Source organism: Danio rerio, chromosome 1 (assembly GCF_052040795.2).
Source record: "Danio rerio strain M-AB ecotype USA chromosome 1, GRCz13ab, whole genome shotgun sequence".
Lineage (NCBI taxonomy): Eukaryota > Metazoa > Chordata > Actinopteri > Cypriniformes > Danionidae > Danio > Danio rerio.
In genome coordinates, this window is record NC_141021.1 from 46988231 (window position 1) to 47004619 (window position 16389).

General features: G+C 34.1%; 3 protein-coding genes across 7 annotated transcripts in view; 1 reads left to right on the forward strand and 2 right to left on the reverse strand.

The window, feature by feature from the left end:
* Positions 1 to 1227, reverse strand: part of slc43a1b (solute carrier family 43 member 1b) — a 34700-nt gene extending 33473 nt beyond the window's left edge. Inside the window, exon 1 of one of the 2 annotated variants that reach the window (XR_015475451.1) lies at positions 1070 to 1227. The gene's annotated coding sequence lies outside the window, so the exon portion shown is untranslated. 2 annotated transcript variants of the gene reach the window in all.
* A 7996-nt stretch (positions 1228 to 9223) lies between these two features.
* On the forward strand, positions 9224 to 13674 carry LOC147837482 (uncharacterized). Of its 2 annotated transcripts, none has more exons than XM_087237563.1 (5): positions 9224 to 10047; positions 11814 to 11971; positions 12050 to 12109; positions 12567 to 12653; positions 12732 to 13674. In XM_087237563.1, coding segments are annotated over exons 1-5 (471 nt in total). In that variant the 5' UTR covers positions 9224 to 10046; the 3' UTR covers positions 12897 to 13674. The 2 variants fall into 2 exon arrangements, with proteins under 2 accessions (XP_087093689.1, XP_087093690.1); XM_087237564.1 differs by lacking the exon at positions 9224 to 10047 and adding an exon at positions 10541 to 11198.
* A 56-nt stretch (positions 13675 to 13730) lies between these two features.
* The window catches only part of si:dkey-28b4.8, a 50676-nt gene continuing 48017 nt past the window's right edge, over positions 13731 to 16389 (reverse strand). For all 3 annotated transcript variants that reach the window (XM_087237556.1, XM_087237555.1, XM_087237557.1), the window contains one exon: positions 13731 to 15766. In XM_087237556.1, the coding sequence (XP_087093682.1) occupies positions 15479 to 15766 (288 nt within the window). In that variant the 3' untranslated portion in view covers positions 13731 to 15478. The remainder of the gene's footprint in view (positions 15767 to 16389) is intronic.

Genomic DNA, 16389 nt, shown 5'->3' on the forward strand with positions numbered 1-16389 from the left:
ATGTACAGTATGCGTAATTTTATTGATGTGGCCTTTAAATGAGAGTGTTCTATCCAAGAGACACCCAAACTCTTTACCTGCACAGAGGGAAGAATTGTGCTATTATCAATGTCTTTTGTAAAATTATCAGCTTTATCCAAAACACTTTTAGTCCCGATGAAAAGGGCTTCAGTTTTGTCGGTATTTAATTTTAAAAAGTTAGCTGAAAGCCAGATTTTTATTTCAGCTAAACATCTGCTCAAAGCAGAAGGAGGAAAAGAACTGGAGGGCTTGGTGGACAGGTTGAGTGTTGTCAGCATAGCAGTGACATTGTATGGTGTATTTTCTAAAAATGTGACCAAGAGGCAATAGATATATGATTAACAGGAGTGGACCCAGTACAGAAACTTGTGGGACACCAGTAGTGACAATCTGAGCTCTTGACTTGAAATCTTTAATTTGGACAAACCGAGTACATTTTGCAAAACATGAGTTCTGAACTAGTAAGAAAAGTAGGATGTTCTCACTTATTGGTTTTCTTGATATAAGTGAGGTTATTTGAGCCCTTACTTGTATAGCTAAACCCACACACCCACACACACACACACAGCTGTTTCCTTCACACTGACTACAGCTGCTACCGCGTGTTCAGCAGCTCACTGGAAGTGCTGCGTGCGCGCTTCAGTTTCCTAAAGGAAAAAACACATTGCGCGCGCGCACGAGACCACTGAGTAGTGTCAGCTGCAAGGGTAATATCTATTAAATACTAGGAAATGTGACATGATGCATTAAATTGTGTATTTTTTATATACAGTGCAGGGAAATGAGAATACTCTGAACAAACAAAATCCCAAACAAAATCCAATTAAAACACATTCAATCGTGCAAATTAAGTGCTAACACTTAAAATGCAAAGTCTATAGTGGTTGACTTTGTCATATACAGATTATATACCACGCAGTAAATGCTCTCGGGAATTTTAACCTGTAAGAACTGGCTGTATTTACTGCTAAACAGCAAAAACACGAGCATTGCATTGTCAGCTCTCTAGTTTCCATAAATCTTGAAAACGCAGGGAAAACACACTTACCACTGTCTTATGGGCAGTTATTTATAGCAATGGCATGTGCCTGGTTTTCCTCAGTGTTGGTCTTCTTTCCAGCCCGTCAGCGCTGCAGTAATTCAGAGTTATAAAGTTCCTGCGCTCCAGGTTGTACTTAAACTGAAGAAGATTTGTCAAGTTCTCTCAGCGCTTTCTCTCTCGCTGCTCTTTTTGTCTATAAATGGCTTCAGGCGTTGACCCCCTCCTCTCAACCTTTTCAAACGAAAACTCAATTTATGGTTGTTTCCCAAACAGCGAGTACGCGCTTGCTGGATTGTTAGGAAGTTTATTCACGGAGTTCGCGGTGCCCCCGTGCGGCCAACGGCGACGAAACAGCTCTGACTGGAGAAATGAGCAAAGGTTGTCTGGTCGATTAGTAATCTATTTTTTTCTAACATTTTCTATTGACAATGCAAATAAAAACACAATTAATTGTATATCCTTTAAGATATTTTGTATTTCTACAAGCCACATTGTGTGGAATTATAGAGGACGAGACTTGCAAAACTATAAATAAATAAATACCCAAATAAGTAAATAAATTCATAAATTCCTGCATAAATAAAATAATAAATAAATAAATATATTAAAAATTAGTAAATAAATCTATTAATTCTTGCATGAATAAAACAATAAATAAATAAATAAATAAATAAATGACTAAATAAATCCATTAATTCCTGCATAAATAAAACAATAAATAAATAAATAAATAAATAAATATATAAATGAGTAAATAAATTTATAAATTCCTGCATAAATAATAAAAAAAACGTTTATTTATTCTTGAATGTATTTGAATCATCAGAAGATATAATAAAAATATTATAAAGATATAATAAAGATCGCCTTTTGATGATTGACACAGACCCCCTCTTTAATTTATTTAATTATTTACCTGCCCTCACTATTAATTATTTACATATTTATGCACGAATTTGTTGATTTTTGTTAAACATTGATTTATTTATTTGCATTTTTATTTAGTTATTGTTTTATTCATGCAGGAATTTATTGATTTATTTACTCATTTATTTATAGATTTGCATATTTATAATTTTATTTATGCAGAAATTTATGGATTTATTTATTCATTTATTTATACATTTGCACATTTATGTATTATTTTATTTATAGAGGAATTTCTGAATTTATATTAACTTTCTGCTTAGAATTTCTTTATTCCCCCACCTCTCGTGTAATTTATTTTTTTATTTATTAGCCCACACCATTAATTAATTACGTATTGATTTGTGCAGGAATTTGTGTATTTATATATTTATTCATTCATTCATTTATTCATTCATTCATTCATTCATTCATTCATTTTCTTTTTGGTTTAGTCCCTTTATTAATCTGGGTTCACAACAGCGGAATGAACTGCCAACTTATCCAGCACATGTTGCCCTTCCAGCTGCAGCCCATCTCTGGAAAAAATTCATACACACACACACTACGGGCAGTTTAGCCAATCCAATTCCTCTATAGTGCATGTCTTTGGACTGTGGGGGAAACTGGAATACCCAGAGGAAACCCACGCAAACGCAGGGAGAACATGCAAACTCCACACAGAAACAATAACTGACCCAGCCACGGCACCTATATATATTTATTTATTTATTTATTTATTTATTTATTTATTTATTTGTGTATTTATTTATTGTTTTATTTACGCAATTTTATAAACTTCTTTAATTATTTATGTTTTTATTATTTTATTTATGCAGGGATAGGCGACGCAGTGGCGCAGTAGGTAGTGCTGTCGCCTCACAGTAAGAAGGTCGCTGGTTCGAGCCTTGGCCGGGTCAGTTGGTGTTTCTGTGTGGAGTTTGCATGTTCTCCCTGCGGTTGCGTGGGTTTCCTCTGGGTTTTCCAGTTTCCCCCACAGTAAAAAGAAATGCGCTATAGAGGAATTGTCTGTAGTGTATGAGTGGGAATGAGAGTGTATGGATGTTGCCGAGTGATGGGTTGCGGCTAGAAGGGCATCCGCTGTGTAAAAACATGCTGGATAAGTTGACGGTTCATTCTGCTGTGGCGACCCCAGATTTATAAACCGACTAAGCTGAAAAGAAAACGAATGAATGAGTTTATGCAGGGATTTATGGATTTTTTAATGTTTTATATATATATATATATATATATATATATATATATATATATATATATATATATATATATATATATATATACATACATATATATATATATATTTGCATATTTGTTTATTTATTATTTATTGTTTTATTTATGCAGGGATTTATGGACCTTTTTTATTTATTTATTTGTTTACATGTACTTGAAAAGTTTCTTACAATGAGTTAAATATCTGTTGTTGGAGCAGTATCAACAGATATTAAGCAGACAGTCTGCTCAAATAGACAATCAAAATAAAGTGTTACCGTTAAAATATTTATTAAAGCAAGTTTTAGCCTTATATGCTTTGAGAATTTTTTTTCCTTCAACGGGACCTCAAAGAGGTGGGGGCCTACACCACCAACCCTGTGGGATATACGGGGGTTTCCTTCACACTGGAGCAAAATTCTACGGAAAGATTTTACTGCCTGCCGCATGTGAGTCAGGCTGACCCGTGCAGAAATTAGTAAGCTAAACCATTTTTTTACCACAAAACAAAAAACACACCGCAAATGTGGTAGCACAAAAACTGACCACTGACTTTTGTAAAGAGTTTTGTTTTGTGAAATAAATGTTAATCTGGAACAATAAATCAACTTTAACCAAATCTAATGGCAGGGATTTAAAATTGTCACAATGAAAACAAATGTTTTTTTTTTTTTGTAATAAACTCTGCAGGGCGGGACATGATCTTCCTTCTTTTAGACCAATCCATTGCACATTTCCACTTCACAATATGACTGAAGCAACTCGTGATGACAGAGCACGAATCACTTGTATTCACGCGGAATGCACGAGACAGCAACTCTGCATGCATCAGGAGGATCATACGGGAAAATTCACCTATTATTAAAAATCAATTATTAATCATGTCAATTTAATAAAATAAAAAACTTCACTGGATTTGTTTGATATAAGCCGACATATATATAAATAAATATACACCCCCCCTCACACACACAAATACAGTTAAAGTCAGAATTATTCGCCCCTTGTTTATTTTTTGTCTCCAATTTCCGTTTAATGAAGAGAAGATTTTTTTCATCACATTTCTAAACATAATAGTTTTAAAAACTAATTTCTAATAACTGATTTATTTTATCTTTGCCATGATGACAGTAAATAATATTTGACTAGGTTAACTAGGCAGGTTAGGGTAATTAGGCAAGTTATTTTATAACGATGGTTTGCTCTGTAAACTATCGAAATTATGGATTAAAGTGGATAATAGTTTTGTCCTTAAAATGGTGTTTAAAAAAACTGCTTTTATTCTTGCCGAAATAAAACAAAAAAGTCTTTCTCCAGAAGAAAAAACATTTTAGACACACTGTGAAAATGTCCTTGCTCTCTTAAACCGCATTTGGTAAATATTTAAAAAAGAAAAGTGTTTAAAGGGGGTTTAATAATTCTGACTTCAACTGTGTGTGTATATTTATGGCGATGCGGTGGTGCAGTAGATAGTCCTGTCGCCTCACAGCAACAAGGTCGCTAGTTTGAGCCTCGCCTGGGTCAGTTGTAATTTCTGTGTGGTGTTTACCTGTTCTCCCCGCATCCGCGTGGGTTAGGTGCTGGTTTCCCCCACAAGTCCAAAGACATGCGGTACTGGTGAATTGGGTAAGCTAACATTGTCCGTAGTGTATGTGTGTGAATGAGAGTGTATGTTTCCCAGTGATGGGTTGCAGCTGGAAGGGCATCGGCTGAGTAAAACATATGCTGGATAAGTTAGAGGTTCATTCCCCCGTGGCGACCCCTGATGAATAAAGGGACTGACCCGAAGAAAATGAATTAATGAATGTTGGTGTGTGAGAGAGCTTGTATGGATGTTTCCCAGAACTGGGTTGGAGCTGGAAGGGCATGCGCTGTGTAAAAAAAAATTCAACAGCAAAATTTAAGAGAAACAAAAAATGTATATAAATTTTTTTCGATATTTTGTAGTTTGTAAATTTTTCCAACTTTACATGAATTTAAATGTATTGTCTTTCTATTTCTAAAGATAATCAGTGACTTCTCGTTTATGTTGAGCAATATGTGTGTATATCCATGTAATTTGAAGTAAAGATGTTTCATGAATATTTTTTGTAAACTTCCAACTGTAAATTAATAAAAATTTAATATTTGATTAGTAATATGCATCGTTAACACTTCATTTCAACAACTGAACAGGCGACTGGTTTTGTGGTCACATATTGGATTACAGAATTGGCAACATTGTATTTTGGCTCCTAGTGACTAATATTGCTTATGTGGAAGTAGGCTATTAACCTCCATCTCCAACACAGTGATGTCATCTTTCTTATGAAATTGGAAAAAATGAGACTTTCTAGGGGTTCAACCAACCAGTTTAATAAATCATTTAGGAAATATGTCTAACATGTTTAAGAGTCAGATATAGACGGACTCCTTGTGCCAGCAAATGCATTCTCTTCCTTTTCTATGTTTGTTACAACCTCCCGGCTCGAGATAGTAGTAACAAAACCAAATCAAGATCCAAACCACAAAATCAAATCAACTTAAATATATTTAATCAAAAATTAAGTAAAATGATACATAAATATAAAGAAAGAGGAAAGAAAGAAAGAAAGAAAGAGAGAAAAAAAGAAACGAGAAGAAAGAAAGAAAGAAAGATAAAAAGAAGAAGAAGAAGAAAAAAAAACTCCAAAGCTGAAGAGGGAAGGATGAACGCCCGCAGTCCTGTTCTCTTGGTCTTCATCCAAACGCACAATACAGGTAACACTCCGCACCTGATCCAAACGTAATCACGGCAAAACACCGCACCAGTTTAAAAAGCAACCTTCAAACAAGGTTTAGTGTTATTTAACCTGCATTCATGAACATGAAATTTATCGAACAAAACCAAAAGATTCAATAAAAATTCCACGGATAAATTGTTTGAAACTAAATAAAAAATAACGTCTTTGGATTTTCATTTGTATAAAGAATCGCTCAAATATACTAAGAGCGAAAAATTTAAAAATACAATTATTGTGGCAAAAGAACTAAAGTTAATTGGTCAGTATTCTTGCTGTCAATTGGTTAGGTTAAAATATTATCATTGTAAAGATCTCTATGTTAAAATATCTTTTTATTTGTTTAATTTATGGAAATTATTTTTTAGTTTATTTTATGCTATTAGTTACATTTGTATTTTTTGGATGTCATGTTTAAATTGTATATTTGCTGTTGTTTAATAAAACAATTCAACACTCCAAAAAGAATAGCAGATCACGAAACACCTCCATCTAGTGGACCCGGGTAATGGAACACTACGACCGTCACAATGTTCACACCTACAGTAGCTGATAATTGATAATAAAGCATGTTTGGCATGCTGTCCCGGGAGAGAGCTCTCCCGTTTCATCGGGAGAGAGGAGAGTCTGAGTGAGCTCTGTAAAAAAACGAATCTTGAGGCTTGTAATTTTCATTAAAAAAAAAGATGTGGTCATTAAAAGTAATGGTCATAATTTCTTATAAAATTATATTCTGGATTTATTACAAAATATTAAGACTTTGCTAATAAAATCAAGAGATAAATGTAACTTCTTTTTAAGGAATCCAGTGCAATTATTAGGCTTAATTTGAGAAACCAATTAGGCTAATAAAATTATGTATTATGTATAAAGATGGCTTCAAGTTTATTTTAAGAAAACTGACTCAATTAATTGGATTTGATTGAAATGTTTGCATATGAATCTCGACAACGGCAGTGATCAGAGCAGATCAACAGCGAGCAATTTCTTTTTTCGGTTTATCTTTTTTTTTTGTCTTAAATAAACTCTTTCAGGAAAGACACATGCTGTTCAAGCTTGTTCGGGATCCTAGTTTGATCAGGCAACATTTAAGCAGGGTGGACAAACTACAGTGAACTTGTTGGTTAGGCTAGTATGTAAGCTATATAGCCATTCAATGGGGTTTATGCACAGCTTGTGTTTTTCCATTTCATAAGGTTCCTTTTACAGCATTGATGAAGTAATGTAATTAACTGTGCTTATATATAATACTGTATTAAAATACTAATATTTATTTGCTTATTTTTTCTGATTAATGAAGAAAATGTTTATAGTATTTTCCCACAAAAGAGGAGCAATTTATGGGTGCCATACAGCAGGTATTTTTTAATCATGTTATTTGTGTATTGTTATTATTAGGCAATATTACTAATTTCTACACTTTTGTTGCATCAGACCTCACATTAAATCAGGGAGGAGATAAGAGATGTCATCCTCTGTTGCTGGTGTATTTGTATGAAAAAGAGGAAGAGCTCATCCAGAAGTGCAATGTCAGTGTCAGAAAACTGCCTTTCATATTTTTGCATTTATACAAAAAACAAAAACATAACACAAACACTACATCGGTAAATGCACTATTCCTTGTAAATATGGTTTGTTTTTTTAAACGTATTTCTTTGTACCATACATTTTGAAAACAGCCTGTCCATTATTAGTCAAAATACTTGTGTACTTGTAGTGTTAGTCAGCAATGTCTACTCAAACATTTTGGAGAATTGCTGTTCACAGAGATACAAAGAAATGGTTTATTTCCTTAATGTATTTACATAATGTGTTGTATTAAACCTTAAACATTTAAAATTTACAATTGCATAATTTCAAAATCATAAATTTAATGTTTATTTTACAATGTGGGATTGCAGAGAATTGCTGTCAGCCAGAGGGATGACCAACCATGAGGACTTCTGCATTGTCTTGGAGGATGAATGTCATAGCTGGCTTGGAAAATCTAGAATTTCTGAACTGAATTTAAACAAGTTTTCCCCAAATTAAAATCACCCAAAAACAAACTTATAATAAGTTTCTGACACAAATTCACTACTACAAATTTTTTGGGAATTTTTACTGCATTGGTTGGTTGATTATATTGCATATTTTAGGATACAGCTTTTACACTGGTTTTATATGCTGTGCAATACACATATTCTGTCAGATTTTGTCTAAAACGTGACTATTCCTACAAAAGAAAGCTTTTTTTCCAGGACATGTATACAGGAGGTTTTCAGAGCTTAACATTGCTGCAATTTTAAATAGATTCGTCTAACAATTTGTACCATTTTGTAATCAGTGGAACATAAAATAAAATGATATTTGGCCAAAATGCATTGTGTATGTATTCCATTAAAAATGATATATTTTACATTTTATTAATGAGTGATTAATGATAAATGGTGGTTGATTTGCTTAAATTATAAAAGCACATTCCACTAATATTAAAATCCTTATCTATCACTCAAAAAAACAAAGTCATTTTCACATGATTCTTTTAAGTGGTTTTTGCTAAAAAAAAAAAAAAAAAAAAAAATATGCGTAAATTGTGGTGGATTTGCTTAAATTATAAAAGCACATTCCACTAATAATATTAAAATCCTCATCTAACACTCAAAATTTTGTAATTGTAAGTAGTTTTTAGAAAAAAATCAAGTTTTCAAACTTAAAAATAATATGTGCAATAGTGTTACCACTATTTTTTTTAAGTAAATAGCACATAAGATTCTCGAGAGCTCCCTTTGAATTCATTCGCTCGGCCGTAATAGGGATTATTAAGGGTTCCCACTGCAGATTGAACTGCCAACTATACCAGCATAAGCCAATGCAATGAATGCCCAGTACTAAAACACTCATATACTGTGACAATTTGGTTTATTCAATTTACCTATAGAGCATGTCTTTGGACTGTGGGGGGAAAGTGCCCAGAGGAAACCCTCACAAATACGGGGAGAACATGCAAACTCCACACAGTAACGCCAACTGGCCTAGTCAGGACTCAAAGCAGCGGCCTTCTTGCTGTGAGGCAACTGTGCTAACCACCGAGCTACCATCCCAACCTGTCCTGGATTAATCTTGGAAAATGGGGGAGGAGTAGGGGTGGATGGGGGGATTCTTCAAGACCAAGATGATAAGGTAAGAAAATCTGGTCATTTATGTTTGTTTGGATTCGTCTGATTGGTAAATCATATGATGGCTGATGCAGGACCAGCTGTGGTCAATCATAAGCATGTGATCCTCTCAAAACTAGTTTATAAATATACTTCACTTGGTGTGATGCTGATTGTACAATCCACATTATTATTTACCCTTTTATTTGTTGATATATTTTTTATTTTCATTGTATGTGCTTCAGATGACTCTATTTATACATTTTATATTTTTATTTTAGGTTTTTACTGTAATTTGCCATAAAATCTAAAAATACACAAAATTATTTTGATCATGGCTAATATCTGCTTACCAAATTGAAGTAACTTTAACTTATAAGATTGCCTATTTAATCACCTTACCCTAATAATCCCATACTATATGATAAACAATACAATAGAATAATACTCCAATGAGGTTTAGCCTGCAAGCTGCAAAGTTACTCACAGTCAAACAGCCCATAAATATAAATTGTGACAATTTTCCTGATTAATGAACAAAAAAAAATCACCAAGTAAGAGTCAGCAATGAGTATCCTTCAATCATCTACGACCATGTTCACGCAGCAAGTAGGACAGTGGTGGCTAGACCTCCAGCTTCTGGGAAATCTACACCAGAATTACATCACAGCTACCTCCGTTTCCCTGGAGGAAGTGACAAGCGGTGAGCTGACAGGGATCAGTTTGAACGAATTTCTAATGAATAACAATGGCATTTAGGCACATCCAATCACATACACAGACCCGACTGATGACTCTGCAGGAGCTTTCTCTCAAATTTCAAATCCAGATTACTGGAAGAAACAGGACAGAAGCTCAAGATATATAAGATGGAGATTCAGGAGCATTTGCAGAAGCCTTGGTGCAGAAGTGATCCTCGCATCTCTAGAACACAGTCAAGGAGATACAAGTAAGACTTTAGGAGATTGAGCTTGTGAATATGTCTGATAGTGTTTTACATGACTTTTTTAGTGTGGTAAAATTCATTTAATGTCATCGTTTTTGAATTGTAATATTAAAGTTCAGGGAAACTACAACTTCTATACACTGTAAAAAATGATATGATCGATTAGTACTGACAGCATATGTTTTTAGCTCATTGTAACTATATAATCATGTTCAAACTTAATTTTATAAGTCATGCAAGCTGTTTTAAGTCAGTTTAGCATAATATAAGTTCAATGGACTCATAAAGTTAACTTAATTCAGCTTAAAAGTTTAAGGCAACAAGAATTTGTTTACATTGTAAGTAAAATTGTGAATATTTACACCTTTACTGAGTGGAAAGTGTTCAATGTTAGTGTTTGCTTGTAATATTTAAATGTTTTCTAATCATTGCAAATGAACCTACTAATATTAAGTAATTTTTTTAATTTAAAACCGTTGACTGTCGATTGCCATTTATTATATATTGATAACACAAAGCAAGTTAAAATATTATAAAATAAAGTTAAACTTGTTACTAATATTATTTGCTTAAATCTTAATTAAAGAAATCTTACTCAAATCTTTCCTTGATTCATTTAAAAGAACACTTAAAAAATAATAAAAATGATTAAAAACACACTTAAAACACTTGAAAAAAATACTTATATAAAGTAAGCTAAAACAACATAATTCTTGTGTTTTTGGGGGGACAACTTCATTGTTTTAAGTTCAATCCACTTCAATTTGCAAAAACTAATAAGTTAACTTAATTAATTCATGTTGTCCCAACACAAATCGATTGTGTAGACCCCAGCATTTTTACGGTGTAATCAATAATATTAATACAACATTATATCATTATTCAATAATAACGCATGAAATACGCTACAAATATAATAACCAATAATATAGGGAATCAATTAACTTTGAACTAAATAATTTAGAAGTGTTATTAAGTAAATTTTAGATGATATTAACAAGTTAATTGTACTTAATACTTGATGTCTGATGTACTCAAATTGCTGCTCATGCAAGCATTTAATCAAGTAAATCTTACACTGTAAAAAGTGATTTGCTACTTAAAGTGGGTAAACCAACTGCCTTAAAACAACAAGTTGACTTCACAAAAATAATGTAAGTAAATCCATTGTAACGTGGAACTGTTGACTAAATCTTTATACTTATGTAAATTGTACCCACTTTTTAAACTAAAAGTAAACTAATCACTTTTTTCCAAAACCTCTTTACTATATTAGTTTTTTCCAGCTTTTCTGTGTCTGGCAAATGACATACAGTAAAATAAATCTGCTCTTCAAGACTGCAGTGTGTCTTCTAAATTCAATACAGGCTATAATTGTGGATTTTATAGACTTAATAAAGCACCAAATATGTAATATTGTGATAATTACAGTAATTATCTGAAAACAGACGTGCTAAAATCGTCTGACACTGTAAAAAAGGGATTAGTTGACTTTAAAAAAATGACTGTTTGATCATTTTGAGGGATGTAATCAAAAACAGTGGTCCCAACATATTTCCTGCTTTACAATTTTAATTTCTATAGCTTTCGACAATCCAAAAATAGCCACATATTAATAAATACTGTTATGACATATGCTGTTCTAACATTGAGTTATGATTGAATCGGCTCTTGTTACAGTTGTGAAATAGTTTAATAACAAGCAGAAGATCGTCATGGGCCAATGACATGACCACATTGAAATGGTCTATATGGCTTTTGTTTTACAGTGAATTCAGGGGTTTTCACCGTACTTCTGGGGCTGTGTGTGAGTTTTGGGAGCTGCGCGCCACACGGAAGCAGCAATTTAGAGAAGAAGAGCTCAGAAAGCTGCAGAAATATAAGGCTGCAGGCTGACAGGATAAAAGAGATGTTGACTATTGAACATGTAAGTGTTTCTCATCATTAATTTCACTGTCATTTTGTGATGAGTTAAAAATCTAAAAGCATTTTATTTGTTAATTAGTTTGCACCAATTCCAACTGCAAGCAGTGGCATTATCTCGACTGAAGATGAATGCAGAACGGTAGGTTCACCTTTACTTTTGGCATTCTAGTGTACACTGTAATAAATGCTGACTCCACAGAAGCGATTTGTGTTGGGGAAACAGGAAGGAATTAAGTTAGTGTACAAATGTAAGTGGATCGAACGTAAAACTATTGATTTGTTGCTAAATAAACCCTCAGGAATTGTGTTGTTTCAGCTTATTTTAAATTAGTAGTTTGTACAAACAGTAAATGTTATTTTTTTTGAGTGTACCCTCAAATAAATAATGTTTACTGTTTGTTCAAACATATTTAAAGTTAGTTGAAACAACACAATGTTTGAGTTTTTTTTTTTTGGGATAAACTTAATTGTTTTTTGCTCACTCCATTTAAATTTGTAAACTAACTTAATTCTTTTATGTTTTCCCAACACAAACATGAAGGATTTAGTTCATTGTCCTGCATCTGAAATGTTTTGCTTTTGTTTTTTCTAAACAGAAGCTCGCCAGTTACAATAGATGCGAGGTGATGTTTCCAAAAGATGGCGAAATCAAGAAAGAAATTCAAGGCCTGATTGATAACTTGGTAATTGCAGCTTTAATCTTGATGGATGTCTAAATTCAACACAATTTAAGTCATATAACATATGTTTTGTTCTTGTAGATCCTCAGATGCTTAGAAGACGATAGCTCGTGCCATTTACCCGAACCCGCGTGTCCTCCGGAAATTGAAGATCTCTCCAGTTGGCATAAAACTATAGCCTTTGTGCGACAGGTCATTGAGGCTTGTTTACATATAACGCAACACGTGTGCCCTGAAGAGTCCTAAACAGCTGAAGAAATGTCTGGAATATGTTGTCATTTTTGTATTTGCTTGTTTTACATTTCTATTTATCGTTTATTGTATATGATATGATGTTATTTGCGCACCTGACATTAACTCTGGTATGAATTTAATTGAGTTTTTGATGTATTTATCATTTAGTGTTTGTTTTATATGATTTGATGTTGTTTGTGCACTTCACATTACGTCTGGTATGAATTAAATTGAGTTTTTTTATGTATTTATCAGCTGAACAGTGGCGCAGTGGTTAGCACTGTTGCCTCACAGCAAGAAAGTGCTGGTTTAAGTTCTGACTGGGTCGGTTGGCATTTTTGTGTGGAGTTGTAGGTTCTCCTTTTCCTCCAGGTGCTCCAGTTTCCCCCACAAGTCCAAAGACATGCGCTATAGGTGAATTGAATAAGCTAAACTGGCCGTAGTGTATGAGTGTGAAACAGAGAGTTTATGAGTGTTTCCTAGTACTGGGTTACAGCTGGAAGGGCATCCACTGTGTATAACAAATGCTGGATGAGTTGGCGGTTCATTCCACTGTGGTGACCCCTGATGAATAAAGGGACTAAGCCAAAGGAAAATGAATGAATGATATATTTATAATTTATTGTATGTTTTATATGATGTTATGTTATTAGTGCTCCTTATTTCCTTTGGTATGAACCAAATTTAAAAAGTTGGGGAAAGAAAATGTAAGATTTACAACCGCAGTTCATCACGGGTTAGTTTTTTATACATTTTGATATGCTTATTTCAATAAAGAATTGTTTTTTTGAAAATAAACATTTGCCTCATTAAATGGTTTTAAAACACTTTAAGACACACGGCTAATGAATTTTAAATCAAGTTTATTTTCCCATTTCATGAAGCAGTTTCCGTTTCCCTGTTAATGAAACAGCAATTTAATAACAATTCCGGCTTCGACAGAACAAAACAAAACTACAAAATGTGTTATGTTCAAGAAACGGGACATAAATATAATCTAAAAATGACACAAATCGATTATCGTTCGGTTATAAAGCTCCTTTTTGGGGGAACATAAGCAAACATGAAAATAAAGCCAGGGAATCAAAGACTAAGAGGGTAAAGACAGAAAATAAAGAGGTTATGAACATTTCCTTTCTCTCTGAACTTAACCGCAGTTAGAAATATAGCTTAATCACTCCATATTTCTAATTGATCCTCAATTGAACCCTTAAACTATTTTAAAAAAGCAGATTTTCAGCATCCATTCCATCATTATTCCATTCCATTCATCTTAAAATATGGTGTTTGGTCTTAATATGGTGCTTGGTCTTAAAAAGGAAAGTAATTCAGTTCTTAATTACACATCATCATGCTGTTCCAAACCTGTAAGACCTGAATGAATGACATGAGGGTGAGTAATTAAATGCAGAATGTTTATTTTTGGGTGAACTACACCGTTTAACAAGCAATAAATGGCCCCTTTTGACTATTAACCGATCGGTTTTACAACTAAAAAAAGACAAAGGCAGAAATTAAAGCTCCCCGCCACACAGGCACAAAAGCAGTCACCTTGAAAATACTTCAGAAAACCCCTATTTGTGATTTCGAAAGTAATGATTCAACGCAAACGCTAGCGTTTGAAAACCTCAACCTCGTAAAAAAAGGGGAACGAATTAAGTGATGGCACATGCTAGTCGGAATTAAGCTTGCATGCCAAAATAAAGTCATAGTATTTCGTTTGTTTGACGTATTGCTAAGTAGTGACTGTTTTCATTAATGGCGAAGTGCTCCGGATACGACGCGCACCATCCATATCAAATGAAGACATAACTGTAAATGATGGACTTAATAGTTTGAGTATCAAACAAATAATGAATAGAAAACGCCTGATAATGTGAGTGACGACTGACTACTGCTACTAATGTGTGCATTTTTCCCCAAGCACCCAAGTTCCCCAAGTGAGGTTATTTTAAACAAATCAATCACGTTAAAATAACCCTTATACATTTATTTTAAATATTTTAGGGGCTTCTTACAAACAAAAAATATGTTTAAAAAAATGAAATATGTGGCTGTGTGTGGTAAAAAAAAGCTGTTTATCACGAAAAATGAGTCTCTGTAGTGCCTTTGGGTCCTCACAGCTATATTTGCTTAACAGAAAGAGTCATTTCTGTGTCAACGCCATCCTCAAACAAAGTCCCAATAGATAATAACTAATGTGTTGATCCTAATACAGAAACTCCATGTTAAAAAAAACAACAATATAACCAGTAAATTACCAAAGTTTTTAAACATCCAGGCTAAAACAAATGCGGATGCATGTGTAATTCCAACGTATTTTAAAAAATAAATAAATAATAAAAAAGCAATGCAAAACCGGAGACACACATGAGGAAGGCTGAAGTAATCGCTCATGCTGTTTTTCAATGACTAATTTAAAGTTCTCCCACCATCGGCCGCTAACTTTCCCCATCATTCCTTCTCTGTGATTGTCCTTGTCCTAAGCTTTGCGCCCAAATCGGTTCACTGCTTCTGCCTCTTTTTTTTTTTCTCTGACTAAGACAAACTCACACTTACAAACATACTCACACACACATACACACTCCTTCCTTCTAATCCCAGAAGATGTTAGTAATGTCTGAGTCCAGGCTGAAGATCCAGACCAGCAACGGGGCGGAGATGAGGACGAACGACCACGAAATGCCTCTAAATGCACTCTGCAGTTTGCCGACGACCCCTCCAGCGGGACCCCTGTCCTCATCCAGCTGCAGGTCATTGCCAGGCTCAATGTAGTTCCTTGCCAAGAACTTCAGGGCTTCGTCCATCAAAATCACAGGCAGAGACATCTTCAGGACAACTACCCACTGAGGCCAAGACAGAGGTCGGATCTGAAATATGACCTGCAGAAACAAACAGTAATGGTTACAGGAAAGGTTCACCTAAAAACGAAAGTCCTGTCATCTTTTACTCATGCTAATTGCCTTTTATTCTTCCTAGGAACACTGCAAGAGATGCTTTAAAGATGCCAGTAGCTACAGGAGCCAGATTATTGTTTGATCTAATCAAATTTATGAGAAAAACTGAATCGGTGAACTGGAATGCCAGAAAAGGACTGAAAGCTGCGTTGCGTAATTTCAGAAAAATGCTTCTGACCACATGTGTGTGGGACCGAGTCCCAAAACACACTCGGCTGAAAATCAGGAATGTGAGCTGTTTTTTGTAACTAAATGCAGAGATCATATTTGCAAATTTAGCAAAAAAAAGAGGGATCGATAACCCAAAATTGAATATCTTGTCTTTGTTTACACAACAGGGTGACACAGTGATTGTATGTGTGTGAATGTGAGTGTGTATGGGTGTTTCCTAGTACTGGGTTGGAGCCGGAAGGGCATCCGCTGTGCAAAACATATGCTGGATAAGTTAGCTGTTCATTCCTCTGTGGCGACCCCTGATGAATAAGGGACTAAGCTGAAGGAAAAAAAATGAATGAATGTATGTGTGTAAATGAGTGTGTATGAATGTT